The 23203-nt window shown below is 36.7% G+C and overlaps 1 protein-coding gene across 6 annotated transcripts in view; it reads right to left on the bottom strand.

The window, feature by feature from the left end:
* Window positions 1-23203, bottom strand: part of TANC2 (tetratricopeptide repeat, ankyrin repeat and coiled-coil containing 2) — a 363149-nt gene that overhangs the window by 126367 nt on the left and 213579 nt on the right. For all 6 annotated transcript variants that reach the window (XM_060080807.1, XM_060080805.1, XM_060080801.1 and 3 more), the window contains 2 exons: window positions 18033-18219; window positions 6826-7089 (listed from right to left, as the gene is read on the bottom strand). In XM_060080807.1, the coding sequence (XP_059936790.1) occupies window positions 6826-7089; window positions 18033-18219 (451 nt within the window). The remainder of the gene's footprint in view (window positions 1-6825; window positions 7090-18032; window positions 18220-23203) is intronic.

Genomic DNA, 23203 nt, shown 5'->3' with positions numbered 1-23203 from the left:
TTCCTGTTCACCAAGGAGATTTCAGCATTTGATCTTCCCCCAGCTTGGGGAACCACTTCTACATACATTAGAAAGTAAAGGAAAACATATATATCTAGAGCTAAAATGAGAAGAGAGTACCCTCCTGAGCTAATACAATTTACTTTAAAAACTGATTTAGGTATCTAATCACTTAAGCTACTAGAGATTGTGGTCTTATCAAATATTTACACACATTATACAGTTAGCAGGTGAAAGTAATTTTGTCTTTCTACATTCTGGAAACACTTTCAACCTACAATCTATAAATTTTGAAAATAATTGAGTCATTTGGTTTACCTTCCTGCCTCTGTGTGAGGATCTGAAACCATGGTTTCCAGATACAGAACATGGTTACAGATACAGATACATGGTTTCCCATACAAACTACTCCTTGACCTATGACTTGCCTTGTAGGCAATAGCAGGTCTGTTTGTATTACATTCAACACTGACAAGAAATAACTCTCTGATGAAGTATTTTGTTCAACATAGTCAGTAAGTGCTCCTCCAACAGTAAAAAATCCTATTCTCCAGGACAGATCTATTGAAGAAGCATGACCAGTACTGCTTAAGAATCTGAAAAATCTCTGCTAGCCAGAAAGGCCAGTGTTATGAGATGACCACTGTGATAGATGAAAAACTAATCAATAATTAAGGTTTATCGGAATAACAATTTAGACTAATATTATCCCTTTTATTTATGTTTTAACATGAGGGAGGGTAAAAGGAAAAGAAGAAGGAAGAAAGCATTTAAGTATGTAAGGAAATATTTTTCAGTACTTGAGTTAAAATAAACTCCAATAACAAAGAAAAATCAGTGTTTTATAATACTTGATATAAACAGTTTTACTTTCTGTTAAAATGATTTAAAAATGGCACCAAAAGCATGGTCTACAGAAGAAAAATCTGATAAATTGATGTCATCAAATTTTGTGTGTTTCAGATGAATGGATAAAGGAGATGTGGTATATATATACAATGGAGTATTACTTAGCCATAAAAAGGAGGAAATAGTGCCATTTGCAGCAACATGGAAGGACCTAGAGATGATCATACTAAGTGAAGTAAGTCAGACAGAGAAAGACAAATATCATATGATCCTACTTGTATGTGGAATCTAAAAAACAATACAAATGAACTCATTTACAAAACAGAAACAGACTTACAGACATAGAAAACAAACTTATGGTTACCAAAGGGGAAAGGGAGGGGGGAGGGAAAAATTTGGAATTTGGGATAAACAGATACACGCTACTATATATAAAATAGATAACCAACAAGGACCTACAAGGTACTGTATTCAGCATCTTGTAATAATCTATAATGGAAAAGAATCTGAAAGAGCATACAAATATATATGTATAACTGAAACACCTTGCTGTACACCTGAAACATTGTAAATCAAGTATACTTCAATAAAGGAATAAATATTTAAAAAATTTTTGTGTTTCAAAATACATCAATAAGAAAACAAAAAGATAAGCAACAGACTGGGAGAAAATATTTTACAAACACATCTCTGATAAGGATTTGTATACAGAATATACAACAAATTCTTACAACTCAATAATAGGAAGACAGACAGCCCATAAAAAATAGGTATTTCACCAGAGAAGATATATGAATAGCTAATAAGCAAACAAAATAAGCACAACATCATTAGTCACTAGGAAAATGCAAATTAAAAACCACAAGACAGCATTTCACATCTGCTAGAATAAGCATAATAAGAGGTAAGACAATAACAAATGGTAGACAGGAGGTGGAGAAACAGGAGTCTCCAGACATTGTGGGTGGTGCAGTCGCTTTGGAAAACAGTTTCGCAGTTTCTTAAAAAGTTAAACATAAATTTACCCTATGATCCAGCAATTCCAATCCTAGGTATCTATTCAAGAGAAATGAAAATATATATTCATTCAAAGGCTGGCACAAGAATGTTCATAGCAGCAGTATTCACAATAGCTAAAAAATGGAAAAAACCTCAATGTCCATCAACTTGGTGAATGGACAGATAAAATGAGGTACAGACGTACAATGGAATACTATTTGCAAGAAAAAGGAACAAACTTCTGATACACCTTAAGTAGATCATCCAGTTCTTGAAGCTATTTGGATATTTTTAATCAACACTAAAAATAGGTATTTCTTCAAAGATCTAGTGATGTCACCTAGGACTGCTATTTCTAAACCAAAGACAAAGGAAAACCCTTTTAGAAAGACAAGAGCTTAAATATATAGTTTATATGTATTTTAAGTTGAGGTATAATTTATATACATAGTGTACATAAATCTTAAGTATTTAGCTCAATAAATTTTTACCTATGTATACACCCATGCAACAACCATTCAGATCAAGATATAGAAGGCTCCTTTAATTGATATTCCCACCAAAGGTAACCACTACTTTAGTTCTTCACCACAGAAGTGCCATAGTTTTGTCTGTTTTTCTGAACTTTATAAAAATATACATACTTCATGTAGTATGTACTCTCCATGAGGTTGTCTATAGCAGTAGTACGTTCTTTTTCATTGTTGTACACAATTCATCAAGACTGTTGATGGACATGTGGATTAATTTCAGCTTTTGGGTATTATAACTAAAACTGATATGAACATTATCATATTTGTCTTGTGGTGAATATAAGGACTTATTTTTGATGGCTAGTCTATGCAGGAGTGGAATCGCTAGGTTTTAGGTAACATGCACATATAGCTTTATACACCTTTAACAGATCTTGCCAAGCAGCTTTACAAAGTGGTAATGCCAATTTATTAATATACCCCCATCAGCAATGTATGACAATTCCAACTGCATTATATCCTCACGAACACTTGGCATTGCCATTCCTTTTAATTTTTTTAGGTATGGGTATAATAGCATTTCATTGTCAAGAACTGTGAAGGATCTGATATTTTATCCTACTCGTAAGCTAACAAGCCTGGATGCTTGAGGAAGAAGACATGAGACATCTAGGTCATAGATGAAAGACAGTTTATTACTCAGAGGAGTAACAGTAGCCATAGTATCAACACTGTGTCAGTTATGAGCCCCAATTCCCACAGGGTAATACAAAGAGGGCTCGGTGCAACTTGCACGTGCAGATGGTTGTATTGCAAGAGAGACCCTCTGTGCCTATAGACTAGTTTGCATTTTCTAGGATTTTATATAAATGTAATCATATAGTATGTACTTTTAAAAAATCTGGCTTCTTTCACTCAGCATTAACTATTTTGAGATTCATACATGTTGTTGCAGTATCAGTTCATTCTTTTTACTGCTGGGTAGTATTCACTGTAAAGATATGCTTAATTTGTTTATCCGTTCACCTGTTGATGGGCATTTGGGATACTGACAATTTGTGGCCATTACAAATAAAGCTGCTATGATTTGTGTAAATCTGGGTAAGAACATATGCTTTCATTTCTCTTGTATAAATCTTATTGATTTTTGACCTCACATGTCTCTTAACATATATTATAATCACATGTAGCTATATAATATATATTACGTATATAATATGAATATTATATGTATAATACATATATTTTAAAGAATCATAATATTAACGTTTTACTAAGATGAGAGGGGAAAGTGGCTTTTCCTTTTGTGTTTTTTGTTTGAATCTGAATTTTTATTTTATATATATTATGTAATATATATGAATCTTTAATTTCTAGAATATGTCAGCAGGAACCACTGGGCAAGGAGATTATAGCTCATTTCTTGTTTTGTTTTCTTCTTTATATCTCTCTGTATTAAAAAATCTAAAAAATGTTATTTTTTAAGGCAAAAAAGAAGATCTCTCAAGCCACTCTCTCAACTCCATTGATATAACCTGGCAATTCAATTCACTATAATTTTGCACAATACCAGAAGCTTTTAACTATTTTCTCTAACTCCAGGCTTTTGCCCTCCAGTCTATCTTATTAAGGGATGGATATGTACGTCATTCTTTTGAACTGCAAATGTGATAATATGGCTCCTGTTTAAACTCACTATCAACAAAGTAAACCCAACATAACATCAGAGTGCATAAGGTCTTTGGCTTCCCTTTCAACATCATTTTCTACCATTCCTTCCATATACTCCAGGTCCTAGTCATGCAGAAATACCAATTATATGCCAAGTTCTCTAACTTCTTGGTGCCTCCTTCCTCTTTCTTCTCTTAGTCCTTCTAGTGAATTCTTATTTGTCCTTCTCTGTGATGTTTTCTGTTCTTCTCTACCCTACTTTCCCCTTTGCACTTAGATTCTTCCTTCTCTGTGTTCCTATGGTACTTTATAAATTACTGTATTATAGCATTTATCACACTGTAGCCGAGTAGGTTACCAAAACAACAATGGATGTCAATTAGAATTCCCTACTGTAATTCTCCAAAAAAATCTTAATATTTGCTTCAGTCACTGTTCCAATGGATATGCAAAAAGTTACTGAAGTACAATTGTAGCCACAAGTATGCTGACGACTACAAACAGTAAAGTTGCTAAATGGCAGTTTGCAAAAAATATACCGTGAGAGGTAGTTAAGAAGTCTGAAAAATTCACAAATTGAATTCTAATTCCCTAAAAGTTGACCAAAATTTAAAAGATTTTATTAAGTAACTAGAATAACAGCGCTTACAAGATAAAATTCTAAATAGACAAAAATCTTACAATCCATATAATGGAAGAACGTACTCTTCACCTGATAAAATACTGCTTGCTTTTTAAAGTTTTTTTAAAAACATATTTCAAATTATATTTTTACCTGGTGATTAAAATACCTGGTATAGAAACCTGGGCTCTATACAGTCAATTTCTTCAATATCTATTAGTTAGAGAAATGTCTGATAACTTATTGATGCTTCTGACAGCTGCCTTATGCCATTTTCTAGAAAGCAACAGTGTTAGAAACCTTTAGAGACAGTGAGGGATAAATCATATCTGTCTAATTAGTCCTGTACAACTTTTTGTAAAACCTAAAGTTAGTTTTTGCATAGGGTAAAATAATGAATCTTTACAGACACTTATGCTCAAGAAGGGAAAAGTATTTTATAATCTCTTCAGTGAACTAAAAAGAGAACAAAAGAAGCTTATACCTCTGTTTCCTACTAAGTGCTCAGTATTCTTCTCAAATAACAGAGCCAGAATTCTCTTAGAAATCACTGCAGCTTAGTTAAGAAATAAATTGGGATGTACCATTAAGGTTGGTAGCTATATTTTCCATTTTTATGTAAGCAAGGATTTAAATGCTTCTCTTTTGGATAGACTGAATTTGCCTCGCAATTTCTCGTAAGTTATAGCATTCTAGGATTCTAAAAATGATGTCATGGTTGGGGATCATCATATTTAAAAGAACCCAGGAGAGAAAATTTTCTGTCATTATATAAAAGTGAATAATCTTGAAAAATTAATATTAAAATCTTCTGCAGTGACTGATCTTCCAGATGAGCCATGCTCCTCGTAATCACATCTGATGACAGATGCTGATGGTCTCCAGAGGACAGAACAAAGAGTAATGGTTTAGAAAAGGTACAGAAGGGAGATGGGAAAGGCAAGAAGCATCACACCATCATCTGCGTAACAAATAATTACATCTGGAAAGAGCCCTTGACTACAATAAGTATTTTATTATCTTGTGTCAGTGAGATAAACCCATCCTGACACTCATCAGGCAAGTAAGAAAGACAAACATAACTTTGATTTTGTAGCACGGACAAAGTCCAGATGATGATGCATCTTGAAAGTGTCAGAATGCCCAACCATTCTGCAAAAGTCCTGGTCTGAATTATTAAATAGCAACTTAGCTGTATTAAAAATATCCCTTGACGTAGTTCTGAACAGCTGCTAAAGAATAATGGCTCCATATTCCAGCCACTTATTATCTGTATCATCCCCTTATGACTGAGACTGCTAGTGGTGTTTGAGTTATTCTTTAGCAATGTAGGTACCTGATGATTCTACTATGGTAAGATAGCCAGTGTATTGTGAAAATACTGAGCTCTTCGAATGGGGAAGTTGAATTCTTGCCTGCTTGTCACTCTCTCAAGCTATAGGTGATGTTTCTGGTAATATAAATTCTACTGAAATATACTTCAATTTAATAATATTTTTCATTTTTTATTTTGGCTGCACAGCGCAGCTTGTGGGATCTTAGTTCCCTGACCAGGGGACAAACCCAGGCCCTTGGCAGTGAAAGCTCAGAATTCTAACCACTGGCCTGCCAGGGAATTCCCAAATAATGTTTTTTAAAACTAAAGCTTTTAAAATCTAAAATCTCAAATTGAAATCCTTTGCAAGGCTTCTGATGTGAGAAAAGACTTTTAACAGTTTGACAATATACTTTATAGGTTCTCTTTTTGATTTTATGTGTTTTTATTTTATATTTATATTTTGGTTTTCTTTTAAGATTTTTTTTGATGTGGACCTTTTTTTTTTTTTTTTTTTAAGTTTTTATTGAATTTGTTACAACACTGCTTCTGTTCTATGTTTTGGTTTTTTGGCCGGAGGCATGTGGGATCTTAGCTCCCTGAGCAGGGATCAAACCCGCAGCCCCTGTGCTTTGGTAGGTGAAGTCTTAACCACTGGACTACAAGGGAAGTCCCTATTTTATATTTATATTTTGGAAGCAGAACTAAACAATCACTTAAGGAACACAAACCTTCCCCCAGGTTCAAAAAGATATACACATGTATATTACCCAAACATAAAAGAATAGCTTAGCTGAAGAAGATGAATGGAAAATTTAAATACTGTGAGAGCAGAATTCATCTTCATTTCAATATATATGCCAGTAAAATGGTGATTTAAAAAACATAAAACTTACCTGCTACTGAATTTGGCCGTGGCATAAGATAAAGAGGAATAGACTGTACTGACTGTGATAAAACTGTTTCCAAATTCCTCTCTGGGATCTTATTCAGACTATAGGTGGAAGCCGTCATGTTTTCATCTACTCGATATAAACAGGAATCCATGCTGGATTTTTGAGACTGCCAAGGCTTTACGTTTCCTCCAGATCCTAATTCTTTACTGCTTTCCCCAACGTATTTTGTGCGTTCCATGTTTTCAGAATAGCTTGTCAAGGTAGCTGAAGAAAAGAGTAAAGTGAATTAAAAAAGAAAACCAGACCTAGAGGTTAATCTGTTTACTACTCTCCAAATACATGACTAGATAATGACAATATTAGAAACATTATTTTAAAAAAGTTACTGATGATTTTATCTCCATCATGAAGTTTAAACAATTGAAACCAAAATATAACTCTCTCACACAGGTTCTCTCTCAAATATTTACTTTTAACAACTCTATTTGAATGAATTAAACAAATTCATATATCAGTGCTAAAGGGCCTACAAATAGGGCCTATCAATGGTAAAAACTGTAGAATTTCATCAAAAGGGAATTTACATACTTTTCATGGATTGCTGGAGAGCCCTAGAGCTGTCAAAAAGATCTTTATACTCCTTTTATCCTATATTTTTCCTTCCTGGCCCTTTATATGAAACAAAGAATTAGAAAATATAGAAACATTCCCTAAGTAGACGCTAATGTAGGAGAAAGAATCTGTCTAAATAAGGAAACACTACAAGGCCTCTGTTTTAAATTAAAAATTCATTTCATGTATTTATCTTTCAGTCATAAATAGCCCAACGGATCCTAACCTTTTTGCCACCAAACACAATGTTACACCTTCCCCAATGAGATTTTATGGATTCTATAGCATACTGTATAATTTCTAAATATGTTCAGTGATAATATATAGGTGTAAATTTATATTGTGTGTATGTGTCTGCGTGCACTCTTTTTAAACAGATGCATGCTTCTTTTCCTAATTTCTGGAAATTGTCTTATTACTTTAAAATATATTTAAACATTTTTCTTTCTGTAAAATTTGACTGAAGTATAATTTCATTTGGTGTAAAGATGTGGTGATTCAGCTGGCTTTTAATTCTCAGCTAGAAGCCTGGAGTTCACACAGCTGCTAGGGTCAGTATAATGAAAGCTGGAGAATGTAAAACTTCTGTTTCCCGGAAGACTTGTCTACATGTAAAGTGTCTGTTAGTTAACCCTTTGCCTTTCATGTTTTTTTTTTGGTGGTGTGTCCCAGCAGAAGTTTTTATACTTAGGTCCCAAATCAGAGCTGGCTAAGATTCACTTGTATCTGTGAGGTCTTACCCTGGTATATATTCCAGAAATATACCCCTTTTCTCCAGATAAACCCTGAGCACATTCAGCAGGCTCCAAACACTGGAACACGACACCTTTAAAGGTCTGAGAAGGTAGTAATGGGTTTCACTATTTTCAATATTTCAAATAACTTGTAAGTAATAATATGTTCTCAAATGATTTATAAGTAATAATATATTGACTAGTTACCTAAAACATCAAGCTTCTATAAACTTAGCTGCAATTATATCAAGGGTGATAACATTAGTTATCTCAGGTTGAACAAAAATTTTGGCAGATATATATATGTATACATATCATACATATATATATATCATACGTATATATACATTTGATAAATAAAAAATGAGATAGAAACTACTGGATAAAGAATAGAGTGATGCTGAAAATTTTTTCAAAAATACGGGGTCTGGGGCTTCCCTGATGGCGCAGTAGTTGAGAGTCCGCCTGCCGATGCAGGGGACACGGGTTCATGCCCCGGTCCGGGAAGATCCCACATGCCATGGAGTGGCTGGGCCCGTGAGCCATGGCCACTGGGCCTGCGCGTCCGGAGCCTGTGCTCCGCAACGGGAGAGGCCACAACAGTGAGAGGCCCATGTACCGCAAAAAAAAAAAAAAAAAAATACGGGGTCTATCAATAAAAATTATGAAAGTCCTCATTGGCGGTGAAAAGATTTGAGAAACTTTGAATTAATTCATGGTACAAAGAATTATTCAGTGGCCTATGGACCCTATTTTATCATTTAAATGATAAAGTTTATAATAAGGAAGGGCTTCTATGGTCATGGTATTTAAAAGTAAAGACAAGGAAGACATCCAGTTTCCCAGTGTGAGAAGAGCAGTGATGTCATTTTGCACTACAATTGTACTATCTGCATGAACCAAACCTGTTATTACATAGTTCACTTGTTTTTTAAGCCCAAAGTATCCCTTGCCCTTTTTCACTAGAGAGAAATGTATCTAGTCCCTGGCACACAGTATATGATCAACAAATACTTGTTGAGAGGATGAATAAATTAGTTTTATTGGATGCTCAATGGTCCAGAACCATTGGGGCACAGAAAGAGTGAAAACAGACAACTCACATAAAATACCAAAAGTAAAATTCTCTGGTTAGCCATTCCCATTTAGGAATTTTGTACCTTTTTGCTTCATTGATGCTTTTCACAGAATACGGTGACTTTTAGTTTATTTCGTTCACTTATCTAGCCAATAAAATTTTATTGAGCAACTAGTATGTGTCAGACTACAGTGGTGAACAAGATAGGTCCTAAATCCTTAATCCCAGAAAAAGGACAATCCTATGGCAAAAGAGGCCACACACAGAAAAAATGAAGAATCACAAAATGAAATGCTATTTTTTTTTCTTGCGGTACGCAGGCCTCTCACTGTTGTGGCCTCTCCCGCTGCGGAGCACAGGCTCCGGACGCGCAGGCTCAGCGGCCATGGCTCACGGGCCCAGCTGCTCTGCAGCATGTGGGATCTTCCCGGACCGGGGCACGAACCCGTGTCCCCTGCATCGGCAGGCGGACTCTCAATCACTGCGCCACCAGGGAAGCCCTGAAATGCTATTTTTAATAACAACATGCTAATGTCTGCATATTAGTCAATTTTATGGATGCTCCTATTTTACTCAACCATTCCTCTATAGTGAGAACTTATCATACAACTTAAAGTCACCAAGGTGAATGAAGCACCAGAGAATGCAATGATATTTTGATTCATGTGGCTACTAAAAGTTTCAAAAGTCTAAAGCCCAAGCAGTCTATATGTCAGATATTGGCCTACATAAATTAAGCACCCCTATGTGCAAAGTTTCTATGAGTGGAGTTGAAGAGGAAGACATGGCCTCTCATTGAAAAATATACATATTTGTTTTCCACTAGGCCTATTCTATCTCCATTTTAATTCTCTAGACCTAGTCGTTCCCAGGTGGAACAAAGAATAGTGGGAAATATGGAGCTGTAAGTAACTAAGGAGATTTTTCTGAGAATTTCTCCATTTTCCTTCCTTGATATAGAAAAATAAATTGCTACCTCAGTATAAAGAACTGTTTACATGGCATTTCTGTTTATATTGCCATATAGGCCAGGAAGATAGTGTGAGGAAGTAGGAATTACAGGCTTATAAACAGGCTCATTGTGAATAAAATTAGCTCCATATATTTAAAAGTTTAATTGAGGTACAATTTACATACCATAAAATGCACCCATTGTAAGTGTACATCGGTACAAGCACATTTGCTTGTCATCTATAATAATTAAAAACTGATAGTAGGGACTTCCTTTGTGGCACTGTCATTAAGATTCCATGCTCCCAATGTAGGGGGCCTGGATTTGATCCCTGATCCACGAACTAGATCCCACAGGCATGTCTCAACTAAGGAGCCTGCCTGCCGCAACTAAGGAGCCCATGTGCTGCAACTAAGGAGCCCTCGAGCCACAACTAAGGAGCCCATGAGCCACAACTAAGGAGCCTGCCTGCTGCAACCAAGACCCGACACAACCAAATAAATATTAAAAAGAAACTGATAGTAATAATTTTTATCTTGATTCACTACTTTGCTTTTGTTGATAAAGACTAAATTTTTGGGGGTTTTTTTTTTTTTTTTTTTTTGGCGGTACGTGGGCCTCTCACTGTTGTGGCCTCTCCCGTTGAGGAGCACAGGCTCCGGATGCGCAGGCCCAGCGGCCATGGCTCACGGGCCTAGCCGCTCCACGGCATGTGGGATCTTCCCGGAACGGGGCATGAACCCGTGTCCCCTGCGTCGGCAGGCGGACTCTCAACCACTGCGCCAGCAGGGAAGCCCAAGACTAAATTTTTAATGCTGGATAATAGTCTTAGGTCATCTGTTCTGAGAGAGAATTATTTTAGAACTATGCACTGTTTTATAATAATTAGGACCATGGGTTTTGAAGTTATAGAGACCTGAACTTGAATCTTAGCTTTGCCTCTTAATATCTATGTGATCTGGGACCAATTATTTTTGAACCTCAGTTTTCTAAGTCTAAGAAAGATTGTTATACTATTATGTAAGACAGAGTTAATTTACAGCTAGACTGGGCCAGCCCTACACTTATCTCTGGGGATGCCTGGAACTCTGGTACTAACTCGTAGCCAAAATAAGGTCAACTGGGATAACTAATGATTTATAATTTGCAGTTTAAAGTTTGAAACTCCCCTGGTAGCAACCAGGTCTAGTTGTTTATTGACAGCTTACACCTGGACTACTTGGACAGTCTGGCTTAGCTATGTGACCAGAGGGGCATAAAAAGCTTCACTGTAAACTTCTGGGGAGCTCTCCTGAAACCAAGATTCCTTATACAAATCTCGGTGATTTATACTCTGGGGACAGGCACATCCTATTTGATTAAGAATGAACCTGGATATATATGGAATCTAAAAAACCAAAAATGGTCCTGAAGAACCTAGGGGCAGGACAGGAATAAAGACGCAGATGTAGAGGATGGACTTAAGGACACGGGGAGGGGGAAGGGTAAACTGGGACGAAGAGAGAGAGTGGCATGGACATATATACACTACCAAATGTAAAATAGATAGCTAGTGGGAAGCAGCCGCATAGCACAGTGAGATCAGCTCAGTGCTCTGTGACCACCTAGAGGGGTGGGATAGGGAGGGAGGGAGGGAGATGCAAGAGGGAGGGGATATGGGGATATATGTATATGTACAGCTGATTCACTTTGTTATACAGCAGCACCTAACAACAATGTAAACCAATTATACTCCAATAAAGATGTTAAAAAGAAAAAAAGAACCTGGAGAGCTGCACTTGGCAATGGATCCTCGGTGCTCGCCCGCATTCTCTTTCTCCTGCTGTACTGTATCTTTACTAAAAGCTTTTTGTAAGCATTTTTCTGTGGAGTCTTATGTACCCTTTCAATGATCTGATCCTGTGAAACCTTTACAACTATTTTCTTATAAGATGATTGTAAGGATTAAGTAATGGTACCCGCCTCGTACTTTGTACTCAATCAACGGTTGTTGTTACTATTATTATTATTGTTATATTAGGTCAATTATGCAAGAGAAATGCTCTGTTTGGTCTCCTTGATCAATTTAATAGGCAGTATCTAGACTTCTTTAACATATATGCCATGCCATATAAATATAACGCTATAGCTACCAAACATTTCTTAGTTCCTAGTAAGTAGGAGGTGGGAAGGATGACAGAGTCAGTAGCACAATAACTGGAGAAACTGAGCAGTGAAGATACAATTGCACATTTCTGAAAACAGGCTGGAGAAAATATAAAAAAATAACTCAAATATCTAATGTTCAAGTTTATGACTCAGGGACGTGATTTTTTAAACGTGAAAATTTGCATCAAAAAATGAACATACAACATCCTACTGGAATATATGTTACTAAACGAACAAAGGTCTTTGATGAGGAGTTTCTGATTTTGCTTTTTAGTTACTAATGTGAAATACTAGGAAAACATAATCACTGAACAATGAGCAAAGCTGTAGATGTTTCATCTTCCTAGGTGTTAAGTGATATAAGGCTAAAGGATATAAGAACAAATTTGGCAATAAATCAGAACCTAAAGAAAAAAAATCCTGAGATTTGATTAAAAGAGGGAATTCAAGAATTATACCTTTCTGGGACTTTCTTTCCTGGAGGCACAGTGGTTAAGAGTCTGCCTGCCAATGCAGGGGACACAGGTTTGATCCCTGGTCCGGGAAGATCCCACATGCCATGGAGCAACTAAGCCCGTGCACCACAACTACCGAGCCTGTGCTCTAGAGCCTGCGAGCCAAAACTACTGAGCCCGAGTGCCACAACTACTGAAGCCCGCACGCCTAGAGCCCGTTCTCCGCAACAAGAGAAGCCACAGCAATATGAAGCCCACGCACTGCAATGAAGAGTAGCCCCCGCTCACCACAACTAGAGAAAGCCCGTGTGCAGCAACGAAGACCCAGTGCAGCCAAAAATAATAAATAAACAAATAAATTTTAAAAAAAGGAAATTTAAAAAGAATCATACCCTTCTGAAAGGAACTGTGATCTCTAGATAAACAAAAGGCAAGAAACATGCCTAAATGGATCCATGCTTAAATTCATTTTGCTATGTAACACTATACCAAAATAGCCCATTATTAAAACTTAACATGAAAACTGAATAGGATATAAAAATGATGTATATCTCACGGAGTTTATGATTATCAAGATTTTTATGAAGCTATATAGGAGCTTATATATAAGCTAATAGGAGATTATATGTAGTTGGTGGTATCTAACTAGCCACATATATAAGACCGTTATACCATTTAAGTTATATCAATAAAATAAAAGAGTAACAAATATGGGGGCTTCCCTGGTGGCACAGTGGTTGAGAGTCCGCCTGCTGATGCAGGGGACACGGGTTCGTGCCCCGGTCCAGGAAGATCCCACATGCCACGGAGCGGCTGGGCCCGTGAGCCATGGTCGCTGAACCTGCGCGTCCAGAGCCTGTGTCTGGAGTCTGTGCTCCGCAACGGTAGAGGCCACAACAGTGAGAGGCCCGTGTACCGCAAAAAAAAAAAAAAAAAAAAAAAAGTGACAAATATGAAATTACATTGTAAATACCTGACAATCATGTCAGTGACATTTTACCACATATTTAAGAAAGGTTGTGAGTTTGAGGAAAGGGAAGCTATGACTGGAACAGAGAATGCTTTCTGTGGTAAAAATTAAATTACATCTGGGGTGAATCTAGACCACATAAAATCTAAGAAGTTACAGTTATTTACAACCTTTTAGAATCTGAGAGAGGAACTTTTTACATTAACAATACTTAAAAATTCAGGAACTCTGCATTTCTAGTATTCTGATTCTTATAACTAGAATTCTACATATTTTGGCATGCTGTAAGAGTGATACAGTAGGCATCACTAAAATTGATTGCTATAATTACAAAATGTAATCATAAGGAATTCACACTGAACTGACTGATATATAAACAAATCAAAAATAGATAATTTAAATTAATACATTTAATAACTTTTGTGCTTTTCGCTGACGGGGCAAGATTTAAATATGAAACACTAACAAACAACAGTCTATCTTGGAAGTTTTTGTTTGAAATAATATAAGCAATATTTAATTTGGAAAAGCAGATGTTTCTATAATCAGCAGGGAAAATACTTGAAACATATTTAACAGTTAAGGTAGGCTAGCCTTGAGATTTCCAAGGTAATAACAATATCTTTGACTATTATTACTTATGCCATATACAGTTTTCTTCCAAATCAGACTGCAGTGAAAAAAAACTAAAGGGAAACAAGTCATTTCTCAAGATAAGCTGCTCACATATAATTTGATAATTACTCTATAGTCTTATGTAATTTTAGGAACAGATATTATTCTCTTTCTTCTCTCATTATTTTGCAAGTAAATCTGTTTCAGTATTTATACACATTAAAGAATGGAAGTTCATTATTCTTCAAATTAGCTCTCTTATCCACAAAGGCACTTATATTTACAAGGAACACAATTTTGGAAATTTATCAGAAAAAAAAATGAGGAACACTGCCTGCTATAAGTCAAAGCAGGATCTCATTTTTAATTTTCAGAACATTATGAACATTTATTCTGATCACTCACTGACATGTTAAGCTTCCACTTTGAAAGGTAACTACTTGTAAATGGATTTTATCCAATCTGTCAGCACCATGCCTTCTGCTTGGATGAATGTATTTCTAAAGCTATTTTTTTTTATGTATGGCAGAATAGATGATATGCAGTTACAGACACTCTAATAAGATTGAAAGAAGAACCCAGGAAGAGGTTTGGCTGGGATTATAAAAGTCACTGGGCCAAAATGAATCATAAAGAGAATTTAAGAGAATAAGATTAGTTGATGGAGAATTCTAATCTCTATTATTTATTAAAAATTTAATAAAGTTCCATCTTGTACCCAATGGTCACTCTAAACACTCTAAACACCTGTCAAAAAAGTAAAGTGCCAGGTCAGTCCTTTATGCCCTATCCTTCCACACTTAAGCTTTCTTTCCTTTGAGCACCTACTATGCTACCATATGTCAGTCACTGGACTAGGTGCTACAGATACGGATGAATAAGACACAATTTTGGCTAACAAGAAACAGTCTAATGGTGAAAAGCAGGCTCCAAAAGTAATTATAATACCATGTGTTAAATGTAATGATACAGATATGCACAGGTATTACTGGGAACACGGAATAATAATATGTATTGGATAGGAGGTGGAGTGGAGAAGTGAAGAGAGGTGGTGGTAGTAGTGGTGACAGGATACTCAAGGTGAATCTTAAAAAAATATGTAGGAGTGAGTCCAATTTAAGAGGGAGAGAGGAGATTACAAGGCAGAATGCTCAATATGAGCAAAAGCATAGAGATGAAAAAATGAATGTGTCAGGTAACAACAAAATCTAAAGTTGCCAGAATAATATATACAAGGCCGGAAGTAGTGGGCTTGAAGGCTGGAGAAATTGGCTGCAGTCAGATCAGGAGAGCCTGGCCTTTATCTGCTAGGTAAATGGGAGCCAAAGGAGTGATCTGATCAGATTTGAATTTCAGGTAGTTCACTTCATCTTATAGATAACAGAATCAAAATAGTAATTGTTTTTCAGTTAATTCACTTTAGTGGCTGTGTGAAAAACAGACTTAGGACAAGGCAAAAAATGCAGAGAGAACAGTTAGATTTGTATTAATCTAGGTCTAAGATAATGCGGACTATCAAGGCAATGCTAGGAAAGATGAAAAAACAATACAGGGATGAGAAATACAGGGGGAAGGAAGGTGGGAAGGACTCTCCTCTTGGCTTTCCAGCTTGGGTTCCTGGGTAGGTAGTGATGTCATTATAAGAGAATACTTTGGACAAGTTTTTGCAAATAAATTTGGAAGAGAAACTATTACTAAGGAAAACACATTCAGAAAGAAAAAGAAAAAATTTTAAGTCCTATAGTATTAAATACACTGAAATAGTAGTTTAAAAAATCGACATAAAGAAAATAACAGGTCTGAAATATTTTAACGGCAGGTTCTACTAAATAGTCCAGAAACAGGTAATTCCAATTTTCTATAAACTATTTCAGAGGTTAGGAAAAGAGGTCAATTTTCATCATATTTTGTCTATCTATGTGTTTTATTTAGTTAAAATATTTAGCTATTTAATGATAATATCTTCATAATGACTTCTCATATAAAGTAATCACAAATTAGAAATTATTATGTTACATACTGAGGATATATAAAATTATTAGACATGAATCCTGCCTTTTAGGAGCTTTATAATACGTTTTAAAATCAGGAGATGTGAGTCCTCCAACTTTGTTCTCCATTTTCAAAATTGTTTTGATTATTTGGGGTCCTTTGAGATTTCACAAGAATTTCAGAATGGGTGTTTCTATTTCTGCAAAGAACATTGTTGGGATTATGATAGGGATTTCAATGATTCTGCAGATTGCTTTGAGAAATATTATCATTTTAACAATATCAGTCTTCCAATCCATGAACACAGGATATATTTCCAATTATTTAAGTCTTTTAAAATTTCTTTAGCAATGTTTCGTAGTGTTTAGTGTACATGCCTTTTGCCTCCTTGGTTAAATTTATTCCTAAGTATTTTATTCTTTTTGATGCTACTGTAATGGAATTGCTTTCTTTTATTTTTTTTGGTTATCCACTGTTAGGGTATAGAAATGCAACTGGTTTTTGTGTGTGTGTGTGTGTGTGTGGTAGGCGGGCCTCTCACTGTTGTGGCCTCTCCCATTGCAGAGCACAGGCTCCGGATGCACAGGCTCAGCGGCCATGGCTCATGGACTTAGCCGCTCCGCGGCATGTGGGATCTTCCCAGACTGGGGCACGAACCCGTGTCCCCTGCATCGGCAGGTGGACTCTCAACCACTGCGCCACCAGGGAAGCCCGCAACTGGTTTTTGTATGTTGATTTTGTATCCTGTAACTTTGCTGTAAAAATATTCTTTTTATCAACTCATTATTTATTTAAAGTGAATAAATTCACATGTTGATGTATATTCATTTAAGTACTAGAGATATGCTTAGTTGACATGGCATTAAAATATCTGCAGTAACATCTAAACAAATAAATATTTTGATTTGATAACCTTTAGAAGGAAGCCAAATGAGGAAAAAATATTTCATTGTCTTTATTCCTTTATCGTTTCCACTTTCCTAGCCTCTTCAGCTTCTGTCATTTGTTGACTAGCCTCTCCTCACCCCTTCCTTGAAACTTTTATCTTCCTTGGCACTGGTAACACTATACTGCCCCAATTTTTCTCCTATCTGTCTGACTACCCTTTTTCTGTATCTACTGGCTCATTCTCACACCTCTCACCCCCTGCTCAATTTGAACGTGCCCTAAGATTCTGTGCTCAGTCTTCTTTTCTTCTCTTTGCATTTCTTTGTCTTCAGATTCTTCTTTTCCCAAAACTTTGCTCACTTCCATGTGACTGACTCCCCTTAACAAATATACAACAGGCAATAATACGAAGACTGAGAACCACCAAGAAACTACTAGTTCAGTGAGGGATAAACATTTTCTGAACCACTTCTGTTGGTAGACAGATGATGCATGTGAATTTACAAGAAGAAGTAGAAAGAACTTTTTTCTATCAGATATTATCTTTAAAGGACTGGTTAAGCAGGGAGGGATACCTCTCATTTTGTTTACCCTTTATGTCTCTCTCCTGTATCATTAAAAAGAAAAGGACACATTTTATACATACACCTCAGTAACTCAAAAGCAGAATTTTTAAAAACCTTGAGCTTGTGTAATTATTTTAAAAAGAAAAAAAGACACAAAATGATTTCTTTTTTAATGATTAATATAAAAACCAACTTACCAATGATACCGCTATCTCTGCTTTCAAGGGTGGAGGTTGGACTAGTGACAGCCCCATAGCTGCCATCCTTGGCAGTTGCATTTGTACTGACTTGCGGGAGAGTGGAGCAGGGGCTACTGGCTGGTGGAGAGGCAGTGCTGCTAGTCAAGGTGGAACAGGGACTTATCCTCTGGGTGATTGCTGAGGTCTGAAAAATTGAAATGAAAAATGAGATAAACTTATCAGCTGTTAAAGTAAAATATATCTTATGGTAAAACACATGCTTTGATAAGAAAAAGAAAAAAATCCACATGCACAACTATTACGTCTATTAGGTTCTGTTTGTTTTTGCCTTCTGGGATAAAGCATTCTGTGTTCTATAATTAAGGTGAAACTTGATAAATTTAACATGAGCAGAGACTGGCCTGTTTTTCTGCCTAGGAAACTCACAGTGACAAGTGGTCTTTATCACTGCTATGAACTAATAGACGAATTTATTTATTTATTTATTTATTTATTTATTTATTTATTTTCTTTTTGCGGTATGCGGGCCTCTCACTGTTGTGGCCTCTCCCGTTGCGGAGCACAGGCTCCGGATGCGCAGGCCCAGCGGCCATGGCTCACGGGCCCAGCCGCTCCGCGGCATATGGGATCCTCCCAGACCGGGGCACGAACCCGTATCCCCTGCATCGGCAGGCGGACTCTTAACCACTGCGCCACCAGGGAGGCCCTAGACGAATTTATTAATCACAAATTTTTCTTGCTATTTTCAATCGAAATTTTTCTGAAGGCTTGGAACTTTTTCTTGCTAATAATTTTCTTTGGATAGAAAAAAAATATCTCTGCAGCCAAGGGGAAATAAAAATAAAGTTCTTAATGCAAATAAATGGGTTTTTTTTGATACACACGTGGCTGCTCAGAGACAATAAATGAATGCAGAGAAAATGACTTATCTAAAAGTTTGTCAAATAAAATAGATCAAACAATATTAATTTAATACAAAATGAAATAATTTCTCTGTAGAAACTGATTACAGACTGAGATCACTGAGTGATTCTTACACCTAAAGTTACCTCCTTTTCACATTTTTGATGGGAAGTAATGAATAATCACCAAAAAGACTGATGGTAGTATATTCTGGTTTACCTAATTTAATGATAATCGCTTTTCTTTAGCTCCTTCTACCCAAATAAATAAATGAAATAATGAATGAAAGTCTATGTTTTCTCAAACACTCAAGAAATGTTATCCTACCCTGATACCAAAACCAGACAAAGATGTCACAAAGAAAGAAAACTACAGGCCAATATCACTGATGAACATAGATGCAAAAATCCTCAACAAAATACTAGCAAACAGAATCCAACAGCACATTAAAAGGATCATACACCATGATCAAGTGGGGTTTATCCCAGGAATGGAAGGATTCTTCAATGTACACAAATCAATCAATGTGATAAACCATATTAACAAACTGAAGGAGAAAAACCATATGATCATCTGAATAGATGCAAAAAAGCATTCGACAAAATCCAACACCCATTTATGATAAGAACCCTCCAGAAAGTAGGCATAGAGGGAACTTACCTCACCATAATAAAGGCCATATATGACAAACCCACAGCCAACATCGTTCTCAATGGTGAAAAATGGAAACTATTTCCTCTAAGATCAGGAACAAGACAAGGTTGCCCACTCTCACCACTCTTATTCAACATAGTTTTGGAAGTTTTAGCCACAGCAATCAGAGAAGAAAAAGAAATAAAAGGAATCCAAATCGGAAAAGAAGAAGTAAAGCTGTCACTGTTTGCAGATGACATGATACTATACGTAGAGAATCCTAAAGATTCTACCAGAAAACTACTAGAGCTAATCAATGAATTTCGTAGAGTACCAGGATACAAAATTAATGCACAGAAATCTCTTGCATTCCTATATACTAATGATGAAAAATCTGAAAGAGATATTAAAGAAACACTCCCATTTACCACTGCAACAAAAAGAATAAAATACCTAGGAATAAACCTACCTAAGGAGACAAAAGACCTGTATGCAGAAAGCTATAAGACACCGATGAAAGAAATTAAAGATGATACAAACAGACAGAGAGATATACCATGTTCTGGGATTGGAAGAATCACACTGTGAAAATGACTATACTACCCAAAGCAATCTACAGATTCAGTACAATCCCTATCAAGCTACCAATGGCATTTTTCGCAGAACTAGAACAAAAAAATTCACGATTTGTGTGGAAACACCAAAGACCCCAAAGAGCCAAAGCAATCTTGAGAAAGAAAAATGGAGGTGGAGGAATTAGGCTCCCTGACTTCAGAGTATACTACAAAGCTACAGTCAGCAAGACAGTAATGGTACTGGCACAAAAAGAGAAATATAGATCAATGGAACAGGATAGAGAGCCCAGAGATAGACCCACACACATTTGGTCACTTTATTTTTCATAAAGGAGGCAAGAATATACAGTGGAGAAAAGACAGCCTCTTCAATAAGTGGTGCTGGGAAAACTGGACAGCTCGATGCAAAAGAATGAAATTAGAACACTCCCTAACACCGTACACAAAAATAAACTCAAAATGGATTAAAGACCTAAATGTAAGGCCAGACACTATCAAACTCTTAGAGGAAAACATAGGCAGAACACTCTATGACATAAATCACAGCAAGATACTTTTTGACCCACCTCCTAGTGAAATGGGAATAAAAACAAAAATAAACAAATGGGACCTAATGAAACCTAAAGGCTTTTGCAAAGGAAACCATAAACAAGATGGAAAGACAACCCTCAGAATGGGAGAAAATATTTGCAAATGAAGCAACTGACAAAGGATTAGTCTCCAAAATTTACAAGCAGCTCATGCAGCTCAATATCAAAAAAACAAACAACCCGGGCTTCCCTGGTGGCGCAGTGGTTGAGAGTCCGCCTGCCGATGCAGGGGACACGGGTTCGTGCCCCGGTCTGGGAAGATCCCACATGCCGCGGAGCGGCTGGGTCCGTGCACCATGGCCGCTGAGCCTGCGCATCCGGAGCCTGTGCTCCGCAACGGGAGAGGCCACAGCAGTGAGAAGCCCGCGTACCACAAAAAAAAAAAAACAACCCAATCCAAAAATGGGCAGAAGACCTAAATAGACATCTCTCCAAAGAAGATATACAGATTGCTAACAAACACATGAAAGGATGCTCAACATCACTAATCATTAGAGAAACGCAAATCAAAACTACAATGAGGTTATCACCTCACACCAGTAAGAATGGCCATCATCAAAAAATCTACAAACAGGGGCCTCCCTGGTGGCGCAGTGGTTGAGAGTCCGCCTGCCGATGCAGGGGATACGGGTTCGTGCCCCGGTCTGGGAGGATCCCATATGCCGCGGAGCAGCTGGGCCCGTGAGCCATGGCCGCTGGGCCTGCGCATCCGGAGCCTGTGCTCCGCAACGGGAGAGGCCACAACAGTGAGAGGCCCGCATACCGCAAAAAGAAAAAAAAAAAAAATCTACAAACAATAAATGCTGGAGAGGGTGTGGAGAAAAGGGAACCCTCTTTCACTGTTGGTGGGAATGTAAATTGATACAGCCACTATGGAGAGCAGTATGGAGGTTCCTTAGAAAACTAAAAATAGAACTACCATACGACCCAGCAATCCCACTACTGGGCATATACCCTGAGAAAACCATAATTCAAAAAGAATCATGTACCACAATGTTCATTGCAGCACTATTTACAATAGCCAGGACATGGAAGCAACCTAAGTGTTCAGCAACAGATGAATGGATAAGGAAGATGTGGCACATATATACAATGGAATACTACTCAGCCATAAAAAGAAATGAAACTGAGTTATCTGTAGTGAGGTGGATGGACCTAGAGTCTGTCATACGGAGTGAAGTAAGTCAGAAAGAGAAAAACAAATACCGTATGCTAACACACATATATGGAATCTAAAAAAAAAAAAAAAAGGTTCTGAAGAACCTAGGGGCAGGACAGGAATAAAGACGCAGATGTAGAGAATGGACTTGAGGACATGGGGAGGGGGAAGGGTAAACTGGGATAAAGTGAGAGAGTGGCATGAACATATATACACTACCAAATGTAAAATAGATAGCTATTGGGAAGCAGCTGTACAGCACAGGGAGATCAGCTCAGTGCTTTGTGACCCCCTAAAGGGGTGGGATAGGGAGGGTGGGAGGGAGACACAAGAGGGAGGAGACATGGGGATATATGTATATGTATAGCTGATTCACTTTGTTATAAAGCAGAACTAACACACCACTGTAAAGCAATTATACTCCAATAATGATGTTTTAAAAAAATGTTATCCTTTTCAAAACAGTAACTGATCAGTGGCAAAATTACTTGAAGGAGTACTAATGATAAATTTGACATCTTTAAATGTTAAATTAAATAAAAAGCATTTCAACTTTACATACAGAGTCTATTTATAATCTCTCTGCTAAAATTGAAGATTTACATTTTATAACTTGACTGGAAAATATGTTGATCACTGAATATGAGAATATTAAGGCTCTTTGACTCGTCCCCAAATGATTTCCAGATGCAATCTCTTATATTTAATTATCTGTGTTGAATCCAGGTTTTGATTTTAATTCAAATGCCATAACCAGGTCATAAAAGATACATTCAACTCAACCAAGCATAAATGACATTCTCAGAACCCTGCAACCAAGTAAATCTTTTCAATCATATGAATAATATTAGAAACTGATTTTTCTTAATAACACAATAAGCCCTCAAATCTATGCCATTTCTCTTCTATATAATTTTTCTCCAGAGGAGGGAGGAGTTTCAATTTCTTTGTAATTTCCTCTATTTCTATAAAATGATGTTGGTCTACCAGAGCAATGAATTTTTTAAAAACTGAGCTTGCAGTAGAATTTCCTGTGGAATGTAAAAAACAAATTCCCCTACAAAACTGACAGATACTGAACCCCACCCCAGTCTTACTGACTTAGAATCCTTCCTAGTTAGAATTTGGTATGGCAATTTTTAACTGCCTCATTCTCAGTTTAAGAAATATGTGGGTACTGTAATAGAATTGTATCAGAGTCTTCTACATTAGATATATCTATACTCAGTCATTCCATGTTGAAAAAGTTTCATTTGGGTATAAATCTATTACCTCTATAGCAACTAATTTCCATTTTTAGACAAGATT

Source organism: Mesoplodon densirostris, chromosome 18 (genome assembly GCF_025265405.1).
Source record: "Mesoplodon densirostris isolate mMesDen1 chromosome 18, mMesDen1 primary haplotype, whole genome shotgun sequence".
NCBI lineage: Eukaryota > Metazoa > Chordata > Mammalia > Artiodactyla > Ziphiidae > Mesoplodon > Mesoplodon densirostris.
The sequence above is the reverse complement of the archived record's forward strand: the minus strand, read 5'-3'. Positions and strand labels throughout refer to the sequence as shown.